Here is a 12444-nt window from a genome sequence, read left to right as displayed (position 1 = left end):
GCCTACAACTTTCATAAAAATCCCAAGATCTAAAAGGTCATTTTCAATTTCAAATTGAAGCAACAACAAAGAAGTCCGAATCTGTCCTCCAGCCCGAGTACTGTTTAGTATTTTGGCCATATCTGGAGTTCTAGAAGTCGAAATGATTTGAATTTTTTACATAAGAAAGATGAGACAATTTCCTACAACTTTTATGTTGTGAAGTGGTTCCAATTTTGACATTATCAATGACTTTTTGGGTAGACAAAAGAAGATAATGATTATCACCAAGTCAAGAGTTGACTACCTACTCATCAATTAGTCATCAAATCAATAGTTCCTAATTTTGGCCTATAAAAGGAGGCATTTGCCTTGCATTTAGGCATCTTGGTGTCCAGATCAAGATCATTCTCTTGCTTTCTCTCTTGTATTTTTTGTATTGCTTATGCTTTGCTTTCATCAATATCAAGTTTATGCCTTTCATTTCCTTTCCTTTACTTAGTTAACTTTTATTTTATTTATATTCTTATTTTGTTTATCTATTTTTCTTTCTTTCATTATGTCTAGCTAAGTTTATTATGTCAAGATGAAAAGGTTACACTAATGGTATAAGAATAAGGACAGTATAAACTTAATATGGATTTTAATGTTTGATACTAACATGTTTTATATTTGTTATCTTGTTCACTTTTTAATACTTTGCTTGTTAAATAACTAATCTTGATTTATGTTGTATAACAATTGGTACAGCAAATGCTTTGCACTTTCATAGCCCATACTATATGGTATAACCGACACCTGAGCTATGAAAGGAACTTGATTTGTTGTTAACATAAGTTATAATCATGAATGCTTGATGAAATTTACAAGTATTAGCATTAATTGAATAAGATGACTAATGTAATCATGTTAACAATCTATAATATGATTGGAACCTCCTTTGTGTGTGGTTTCCAATTGAATAATAAGAGTTTATACTATACTTGTTTGACATACTATTAGTGGATCCTCTAACCTTGACATTGTTTGTTATCGTTGTTTAATCCTTACTTTAATTTTCCATCTCAAAATTCTCATCAATTTTTCTTCTTCTTCTTCTTCTTCTTTTCTTTATTATTGTTGTTGTTATTACTACTACTACTACTACTACTACTACTACTACTACTACTACTAACTACTACTACTACTACTACTACTAATACTACTAGTATTAGTATTAGTATTATTATTGCTATTATTATTATTGTTGTTGTTTATAATTTGTACAATTAACCTTCATGTGGTTCGACCCTAGTCTTGTTGGGTTATTTATTACTTCGACACTCCTGCATTTGAAAGAAGACATTAATTTTTTAGTCGTGTCATATGTCATGTGCTCAACAGTCCTTGGTGACATGAATAACCTCTACATTCTAAAGTATCTAATTTTTTTATATACCAATAAAGTCTTTCCCCTACCAGTTCTGGGTTTGTAAAGGGAATGCCCATATGTCATACACTCAATCAGCTGAGCATTTTCAAGGTAGTATAACATGCAAAAGTTAGGGTACATGTTAATTTTCTAGTGTCCTAAACCGATGGGTTTCATCATGGGCTTTGCAGCATAAAAGTTCTCTTTAAGCCTGTTTTCTTTAAGTAAAATGCTTCTCGCTCATTTGACAATCTTGTCATAACCGGCCTCACTTAACCCGTGATCAGACTTGATAATGAACACCTGTGCTACAACCGATAATTTACTATGGTTTGTGCAGTCATCCTATAATGGTTCATTAGAATCTTTCAACATATCAAAAAACCTAACTGCATCTGTATCAGATTCTTATTCTACGACTGGACATTGACTAACATTACCTTAATTTATTCTTATTGCATCCATAACCATATTCATGTAAGGATTACTATTTTCATTTGCAACTCCCTACATGTTGTTAACACTAGAAGTTGACCTAACCACCCTTTTTGTGATTCTCTTGTTAGGAACAAATAGTTCTTTGTATACATTCCAACATGTATAATTCTTTAAGAAACCTTTGTGTAGAAGATGCATTATTATAACAATTGAATGCTGATAGTTTTTATTTTCGCACTTCTTGCATGGACACTTAATACCACCCAGTAAAATTCTGGGAATAGATGTTGCAAAATTAATAAAACCCTAAACTCCATTACAATAATCCATTTTCCGCAATCTTTGGACTGAATTATGATACATCCATGAATGATTATCCATGACTTTTATCGAACCTCTATAAAATTATGATGACAATATGTATCAATTAACTATGTCAAGTAAATAAATTTACAAAAATATTGGTTTACCTTGAGATTATACAACTAGTTAATTACATCTTCTCATAAATATTCATTATCAATTATCAATGTCCATATAAATTTATACATATATATATTTATGGAAATTACAACTTAATAATAACATTGATAAAAATTAAAATAGACTCGTTAAACAAGCTATTAATTATTTTACCATGACACAGTAATTTGGTAATTCAACAAAGTTTTAACAATTTACAAACAAATATAATTTTATAAAATTTAAAACAAATCATAACAAGTACAAAATTATACATTCATACTACAAGTTTGTTTGAGAAATAACAATAAATATGTGCATGTACTAACAAAATATATATACTAAAAAAATAATAAAATTGACATTTAAATGTTAAAATTAAAAAAGATAGATTTACTCATAGAAAATGATAAAATCCATAATAAATTAGAATATGGATATTGTGACCACAAAACTTAAAAATAAATATGACTTGTATTGAGAAGCTGATGATTTTTCTAGGGGATTGTTGTTTGTAGTTTGAAATGGGAGAGTTGAGATTGGGATGAATAATAAAAATTAAGGGAGGAGAGGGTCAACGAAGTGGTGATATATTAACTTTTGCTGAGGAAATCACCGACGGACTCATTCTGTAACTGAATGTGTTAGCACTTCTAACGGTGAATTGGTCATGTCACTGTACGGAGATCCCGGTTTGAATCCCTTAGTGATTTTGTTGGTAAGTCTAATGGTGAATTGGTCACGTCATTGTTTGGAGATCCAAGTTTGAATCCCTCAGTGAAGCCGTCGATAAAACTAACCGCAAAAACTTTCATGTCAGCGAACCATCTTTTTTAAAAAATATTCTGAATATTTCATCTGACATTCTGTCAGTATATACCGACAACAATATTTTATCGGTACATACCAACTGAAATATAGAAGAAATAGTGTTTGTCGGTAATTATCACCTCAATTTATTGACAAAATTATTTCATTGGCAAGTCTATTGGTATTAAAAGAATTTTAGGTAGTTGCTAATATAAAGTGTTTTTCATTTTTTGATCTTGAGAGTAATGTTTTAACCCTTGATAAGATTCATCTAGGAGTTTTTTTAAGTGTGGATACACGAAAAAGTTGAGCAGTTTTGTGTAAATAGGTATTTTTTAATTTTTTTTATTATTAATATTTTTTTTTATTTACATAGATAATTATCAATTTATTTAAATAGATGCTTATAAAGGTATTTTTTATTTTTTACATAAAAAAGTACATTAAAATAGTTTATACACCTAATATTTTTTTAAAAAAACTTTTACAGCCCACATTGAAATGCAGGTTAAATAGTTAGTGTGTGTAAAGGAAGCATGTTTACCTCCAACTTTTTGGCCAAACGTATTTGGCAAATAGGCCAACAGCCAAACAGACTCGAGTCGTGGAGACAATTGGAATGCTGTTTTGGACATAAAAAACAGGATCTCACCATGTATTTGTCAAGAAGAAGAAGAAGAAGAAGAAGACAGGTTAAATCATGTTTTTTTACTTGTCCATAAACATCATATTTTTTTTAATAATATATGTGAACACGACATTAACATTAACCATGAATTCAATGTTAAAAAAACATCGCATTTCAAAGTGAAACCATTCTCTCTATCAATGACCGGAAAGAGAGACCACTTCTACAATTCCTCTTCATGAAATTCAATCCATGACTTGAACATTTAATTTATGGAGAAAAAAAAAATTCCCCTCAAAGGCATGACAGAAGGACATTTAATGACCAAGTCCAAGGAACTTGTAAGCTTGTATTATTCGAAATCTAATAGAATATGTTTTTTTAAAATATTTTTTATTTTAAAATATATTAAAATAATTTTTTTAACATTATCTTATTAAAACAACTTAAAATTATAAAAATAGCTATTTAGAAGAAAAATATTCAAAAATATTTTTTAAATATAAAAAAAATTCCATGGTAGAGATCTCCTAGAAGATATAGACAAAAAAAAGCTTGATTTTGAAGAACTTAATAAAAAAACAAATACAAGAGATGTGTAGATTTTGTTCTCCATCATTTTTTTCAATGAATTTCTATAGTGAATCCAACAAATTAAGTTCATCTCTAAAATAATTTAACGAGACATTCAGGAATGTCAGCTGCATAAAGATCTCATATGCCAAGAGTTTTCATTTTATCTGTTCTTTCTTTTTCGCCTTTTCTGCATCTGTACTCTTATGCATCAGTCGAGGCCCATTTATGCCTCTCGATAAATGGATCTGGACATCTTTCTTAACTTCAAAATAGACTTAAAAGCCAATGGGCCTGTTAAATGAGTCCATCCAAAAACATTACAAAATCATGAAAATACCACCACCACCGTCCACTCTATCTTCTTCCCCAACAACTAACCAAACCCATCGAAACAAAACAATGGAGCGAGGGCTTCTCCTATGGAGTCCTTGCCCTCACTCTCTCCTCTCTCCACCCTCATTTCCCTTCCTTTCCCTCTCAATCCCAAGAACCAAACACACCCTTTCACCAATAGCAGCAACTCTTGATTCCACAACCACCCATCAAGAACAGCAACTGCTAACAGCAAGAGAGAGAAGGCAGCTCAGAAATGAGAAGAGAGAAAGTAAAGCTGGATATAACTGGCGAGAAGAAGTTGAAGAGAGGTTTATTAAGAAACCCAAGAAGAAACCTACTACTTCTATGGCTGAAGAGCTCAATCTTGATAAGCTTGCTCTTTTAGGTCCTCAATGGTGGATTGTTCGGGTTTCTCGAATTAGAGGAAATGAAACTGCTGATGTTCTTGCTCGGTTACTTGCTAGGAACTTCCCTCAAATGGACTTTAAGGTCACTTCTTGTGTACTATATTTATTCTGCTATTTATACAGTAGCTTTTTCTCCTTTTGTTGCAAACGGTGTTGTTTTTGCTATGACCAAGAGCCGAAACCTGAATGGAATTGACGATTTTTTTTTTCTGTATATAAACTCTTTGCTATAGAAAATAGCCTGAACTTAGTACCATGTTTTTTGTTGATTTACTTTAATGATGAAATCCTTTTAATTGTAATTGGTTACATTGAACTGTATTCTGTATCACATTGTCTCAATCTTTGTCTGGGTATTTATTATATATTAATCACCAGCACCATGGTTTTAGTATTTTTAACTTTAGGATACTGCTTTATTTCTTTAATTTAAATAATAATAATAATAATAGCAGTTTCATTGGGTAGGGATTATATCTCGAGGGTTTTATTACTTGATACACTATTGATGATAAAGAATTTTGCACAGGGATTCTTTTAGTTTTCTCAATGCACTAGTTTTTGTTTCCAGGTCTATGCTCCTTCTGTCAAGGAGAGGAGAAAATTGAAAAATGGTACCTACTCTGTTAAACCGAAACCCATCTTTCCAGGGTGTGTTTTTCTATGGTGTGTTCTAAACAAAGAGATACATGATTTTGTAAGAGAGTGCGACGGAGTTGGTGGTTTTGTTGGTGCCAAGGTTGGAAATACGTGAGTGCTTACTTTGTTCTGTTTGCTTGTTATATGCTAATATCAGTTGTTTGCAATGTTCGACTATGTTTTAGGTATAATAATATTTTTATCATCCAGTGCTAAAAAGTCTCAGATGAGAGCTTGCACATGAAAATATGAATAGGGATATGGCAGGGAATATAGAATAGATTATGTTTTGTACCGCATTGTTGCTGATGTATAAAATGGGAAAGAGGTTATATTGTATTCTAACAAGACATGAATGTTAAAGTTTGATATTTGTTCCTACATGCTGACTTTTTCTGAGTTTCTAAATATCCAACCAGGTGTCTGCTGCACTCTCGTATCTTGGATTTACATAAATTGTTTGTTATTTTCTTTTAGCGTGCTTCTTATTCATTTTGAGTAACCATTGTTCACTTGAGCAGAAAACGACAGATCAACAAGCCCAGACCAGTGTCTGATGATGACATGGAAGCAGTCTTCCAACAGGCAAAAGAGGAACAAGAAAAGGCTGATATAGGTTTTGAGGAAGAGCAACAAGCACAGGGAGTCCTTAACTCTGCGAAGTTAGGTTCCAATAACACTACACAATCTTTTATAGATTCCAATTCCGAAAGGGGATTGAGAAAAATCTCTGGCCCTCTTGTGAGTAGCTCATCCAGAAAAAAGGGTGACCTCCCTAAAACAGGTTCAACTGTTAGGGTTGTATCTGGAACCTTTGCAGACTTTGTTGGCAGCCTTAAGAAACTAAATCGCAAAACTGGGAAGGTATGTTCTTTGCTGCGTGGGCTAATTTCACTTGCTATTTTAAATAACCTTTTTAGGTATTGTGTCACTTAGTAAAATGGCGCACACATGAAAAACTCCACTTGCAATCATGTCTTTAATATACATATTTATTCAAGATACTGAATATTATTGCTCGCCAATTTGTGTTATTGCAGGCAACTGTGGTGGTTACTCTCTTCGGCAAGGAGAGCTTAGTAGAATTAGATCTCAGTGAAATTGTAGCAGAGATGAAATGATGTAAATATGTGGTTTCTGCAGATAATATCATTGAATGGCGAGTTTTGCTAATTTTATTAGATTTTCCCTCTCTTGTCAATGATTGTTTCTACTCCTCTACAAAGTGCACTTTAATTACATATCTGTGAACTCACTATGTTACATCCACATCTAGTCAAGTAACATGCATAGTTTTAAATATGAAACACTGGAAACGTGCTGACTCCAAGTCACGTCGGTTCTTGCTTTCCAAGTCAAAAGCTTTTATAAAATTTGTCTTTGGTTGATACTTAGCTCAAAGATCTCTCTCTGGTGTGCTTATATGATTCATAGATCAACAATTTTCCTGAAGGTAGAATAGCTGCCCTGCCCCAGATGGCGATTCAAAAACAGTTCTCTTCTAGGATTTTAATCGACACTTGCATCCATCGGAATTGCCAACCTACATAGGTAGATGACAGAGATAGTTGTGGAAGCATGTTGGTTTGCTTTGTCCGTTCAAAGTTTCAAATTCCTTGAGATCAAACTTTCGTAACCAGGAAAATCTCGCCTGCCCTGGTTCAAAACACAACAAGCTCTTTTGCACTTTGCTTCATCGAGTTAATGATGGAATTTCAGTGAGAGTTCTTTGTTTTATTGTATTTCTGTTTTTTTGGGGCTGCAAACCGAGACCATGAGAAAGAATAAAGGGGCGGTAAACGAAGCCCAAGAAGAGAAAGAAAGGCTCTAAACCAAGCCCAAATGATGCAAAGGAAATGGGCTCAAACAGGAGCCCATCAATCGTCATGCAATTCGTTTTTAATGCTCACATCACTCCTCATCGCCACAAAACACATAAATATTGTGTTAAAAAATACTCTCGTGCCAGGGCTGCCAACCTAAACGCGTCGTTTTACATGACAGTGCGACCATCCATAATGAAGGTAGTCATACTGTATGATTAAATAACAAATAAATTCACATCATTCATGGATATATAAAAACCCATGACTAAACAAGAACGAACAAGCTCGATGCTTCTTTACTCTTCCATAAACATGGAAAGAGAGGGGCTTGTACTGTCTCATTCAAACTCACATCATCTCTTGTATTTTTCTTGCAAACACACACACACTGAGAACCTCGCATGTCTTCCTTCACCTACACTAGTTCTAACAGAAGCATCGAAAGTTCCTCCTAGCCTCTTAGGAGACTTGTTTTGAAGGTACTCGTAAACCCTTAGTTCAGCAGCCACTTTCAGCAATTCAATCTATAAAGCTCATTAACCAGCCAAGGAACGGCTCATAATCCTTCAATTTTTTCTCCAACTTTATCAATGATGTTGTTTGGGGAGGAATTGAACAAGAATCTGTTCAATTTCTTGCCTTCTTAGTTTATTCCATGACTAACAACCTAAAAATTCAAGGATATGGAAATGTGACGGACCTCACAGCATATATGTTAACTTGTCTGTATCTCCAAAAAATAACATAACAAATATGGATGCTCACGAACGTAGCTTTGTCTGGTGTGCTGCCAAGCCGACGAGGAGGGCCTGATAGGTGTTTGTTGAAAGTGTTGAGCTCAATCATTTTTGTTATCGGGCATAGTTAGATTCACTAAAATTTAATATCATTCAATTTATAATTTTTTATATAAAATCTATGGGAGTTTATTTTTTAATAAATTTACTTATTTAAATAAATTTATATTCTATCAATATCATTAAATTTATAAAAATCTTTCATGATCAGTCGTATCTTTTTTTTTATTGAATAAAATAAATATAAAATTACTTACAATACAATTTAAAATATTATAAAATAAAATAACACATTAGTCTCATCTTTTTATAAAAAAATAAAACTCATGAATTATAAATTTATCATAAAATCTTTAGAATAAAGGTTTATAATTTTCATTTGTTATTGCATATATATTTTCAGAGTATTTTTTTAAAAAATATATCTATTTAATTATTAGAAAAAAATTATCTTAGCCTATCAAATATAAACTATCAATTACTAAAATTAAAGAAAATAAATGAAATTATTAGGGATGATTGGAAATAGAATTGCTGGACAACTTGAATTTTTGAGACTTATTAGGTGAGAAAAAAGAACTCCACCCCAAAAATTAAAAAAAAAAAAGGGACTTGCAATCAGGATTCAGCAGAAAGTTTTTCCAATAAGAACCCCCCCCCAACCCCACAAAAAAAAAAAGGGACTAGCAATCAGGATTCAGCAGAAAGTTTATCCAATAATTGTTTTCTGCATGGTGTTCTTAATTTGACATCTTAATTGAATCTTTGTTTATCTACACACCGGAAAAAAACACCTTAACATTCGAAATAGTAATTACGCCATTGAATTTTCATGCCTATTCGCAAGGGATTTTGTGTTTTTGCCTTATCATTTATGTAATAAAAAAATACTAATTTTGCATGATTGATGAATAATTGAATAAGAACAATACTCTGTAGTAGCTATAAATTGCCTGAAAATAATGGAGGAACTCATGAGCAGTGCCTTCAAAATGAAACTAAGGAGTACATATTATTGTTGTATGGAAAACTTATACGACTCAATTTTATTTGATTTTTCCCCAACTGAAATTTATGAGAAAACCATGCATTCCAACAAAACAATAAAAGAGTTAGGGAATCCAAATTAAAAAAAATGTTAATGGATGACTTTTCCAAAATTTCTAATAAGGAAGGAGATGGTTTGAAGTTAAATTTTAAACAAGACAAATATGGTCATCTATTTAAATTAGAATTAGAATTGGAGTTAGAATTAAATAAAAAAAACTACAGGGCATGTCATTTTCACATACTCACATTGCATTATAAACCACGACAATGTTTTTTCCCTTTTCTTTTATTTATTTATTTTTGGTTGCGTTTTTTCTATAAAAATTGTGATTGTTCTATGTTTAGTTAATTCAAGGTCATGATTGGTGATTTGTTTTCTTCGAGGATTTCACAATATTTAAAAAAGATTTTGGTATTAATTTGATATTTGATGTGAAAAAATCAAAAATAATTTTCTTGATTATATATAATTAAAACTCTAGAAACTAAAATAAATACTAGAAAATATTTATAAGTTCATTTTTTAATGAAATGAGTGTTATTGAGGTGCTCAGGGCTTAGTATTACCCGAGAAAAAAAGTAAATTATAGTTGAGAGAGTTTTTTTTTTCTATATATGTTTGATTTTTTTATTTTTTTTTTACTTTGGGGATTAAATTCTTAGGATTATAAAAGTTTTTTTCAGTTGTATTTAGGTGAATATGAATTGAAAATTGAGTTTTTTTGAAGAAAAATCTCACTGTTTTAATTGTTTTCAACCACCGACGGTTGTTAGAAACTAGATTTGCAGCTAATATGTCATTTACCTCTATAAACGAAACTCATCTACTTCTTTTTTGTTTTTAATTAGCAGACAATGGGTCATCCATCCATTTAGATAATTTAAAATATCCAAGCCCAGGCATGCTGATTTATGCCGCCAGGTCCACGTGTCAGGTCTAAAATTTGATGGGTCAAACGTGTTGAGCATACCATGCTTGCTCTCCAATCTTTTGTTCTCTCTTCATCCTATGCTTATGTGTTTTTAAATTAAATGACTATATATAAACCAACTTAAAATATATTTAAGTTATTATTTTTTAAAATATCATTAAAACTTTTGTTTATTTTTAAATAAGATTATAATTTTTTTAGCTGATATTTTTTAGGGCAACCAATCATATATTATTTTTAAAAATATTTGGTGACTTTTCTACTAGCATCTATCTTTATTATTATATAATTAAATGAAAGATAGCTTAAAAAAAACGAAGTAATCAAATTAAGTTGGAACCATGATCCAGAAAGTATATTTTACAGGTGAATTCAAGCTGATCTAAATCTAAATGATATGTCGTTGTCTCAAACAAAACTAGTATGTTTGTTTTCGATCTAAAATCAACGACTAAAACTTCTCTTGCTTGTTGAAAAGTAATCATCGAACCATGGATCTATAATCAAAGATTGAGTTGAACCTAAGGGCTCTGGGTCCATGGCTACCAACCGAAGCTTGTAGCTTTCAATGTTAGTCCCTGGGTCATTATTCATAAGAGTCACGAGGTCAAGTGGTCCCATGTCTCTACTTTAGTGTTCAAGCAAAGGTCACGTGCTATGGTTTTAAATTTTGTCTGCTTTACAATGAAGTGAAGTGCATGATGGGATTTTTAAAATATTATTTTATAAAAAAATAATTATTAATGTTAATATATTAAAATGATAAAAAATACTAAAAAATAATTTTAAATAAAAATTTTAAATTTTAAACATACAATATTTTGAACTCGGAAAACAATATTGCACAATGAAATCTGGAATTCCAGCTTGCCTTCATTTTGCATCCATTTAGTGTTGTTTATAAGTGCAGTTGAAGTGAATTTTTTTAAAATTTTAAAATTTTAAAATAATTTAAATTAATAGTATTTTAATATATTAATATTAAAAATAAAAATATATTTTAATCCTTTGTAAAACGGCCAAACTATAATGGTGGATCCACGTTAGATTCAATCGGATAAGCCGACCTATTTTACAATTATTTATTTAAAAGTCCTTGGAAACAATTCTACAAGGTCCATTATAACACAATTACTCTGGTTACATGAAAAAGCAAAAATCTACCAAGTTAAAAACCTTAAAATATTAGATAAAATTTCAAAAAACAGCTCTACATCATTCATGAATAGATACGTTATTATATGTTTGGAAAATTCCTTCATGATCATTGAGGAAATACCAATAGTTTAGCGTAGATCCAGTGCTCAGAATGCCTGCTAGCAAGTCCTTTTATGGTAACGGAAACTGCATGAGCTAGGTAAGTGTTCATATATATATATATATATATATTCCCAGGTAGCTAGCCAATCTTAAACGTACACAAAGAGAATTTCACCCATCAAAAGGTGACCCACGAGCACTGGAGTCGTGATAAATGGCATCTCAGCATCAACTTTATTCCAACAGAGGAGAGTACGTGGCCCTTCGCCAAACAAGCCATAATATAAGGCCAAGCCTTTTTACGGTGAATTGAGTGCTTTGTCCAAGCTAGTGAGGATGTACAGTAAGAACAACACACGCACACACAAAAAAAAAAAAGAAAAAAAACTCCGTTCAAAGATGGACAACAGCCATAGCCGAAGGTTCTCCAAGCAGAACCACTTAGTTTAATGGTATTTGGACTGTATATTCCTCTACTAAGTGGCTCTTTCCTACTTTATTTTTTACCAAGAAGACAATGGAGCACGCGCATATTAGTTTTTCCCTGAAAAGAGTTTGCTAAAGCAGCCACTACCCATTATCTTTTCTCTCATTCTAGGTATGTTTTTACATGTCGGATTAAAGCCAACGAGGTTGATGTATTACCACCCACTGCGCAGGTTAGTGGTCCTGTGAGATGGGGAATCCCTGGCCTTTTTTATTTTCTTATTCTTGGCCTTTTATCAACAAGAAATAAAAAATATAAAAAAAGAAGAGATATTCAAAAAGGAAAAGGAAAAGGAAAGGACTCGTAGAAATAAAGAAGTGGGTTTTGCTTTGGAAGAGAAACAGGGTAAGGTGTAAGCAACTCGCTAGCCGGTCGGTCCAAGTGCTCTTTTCGAAGTCAGCTCAGG

The 12444-nt window shown here is 31.8% G+C and overlaps 1 protein-coding gene across 1 annotated transcript; it reads left to right on the top strand.

Annotated features, from left to right (window-relative positions):
• The first annotated feature begins 4636 nt into the window (after positions 1-4636).
• On the top strand, positions 4637-6890 carry PTAC13 (plastid transcriptionally active 13). The gene is made up of 4 exons (XM_011020876.1): positions 4637-5129; positions 5619-5797; positions 6208-6550; positions 6727-6890. The coding sequence occupies exons 1-4, from the start codon at positions 4704-4706 to the stop codon at positions 6805-6807; spliced, it is 1029 nt and encodes a 342-aa protein (XP_011019178.1). The 5' UTR covers positions 4637-4703; the 3' UTR covers positions 6808-6890.
• Positions 6891-12444: the final 5554 nt, after the last annotated feature.

Source organism: Populus euphratica, unplaced genomic scaffold (genome assembly GCF_000495115.2).
Source record: "Populus euphratica unplaced genomic scaffold, PopEup_1.0 scaffold46.1, whole genome shotgun sequence".
NCBI classification, from domain to species: Eukaryota; Viridiplantae; Streptophyta; class Magnoliopsida; order Malpighiales; family Salicaceae; genus Populus; species Populus euphratica.
This window is presented reverse-complemented; position numbering and strand designations above follow the sequence as displayed.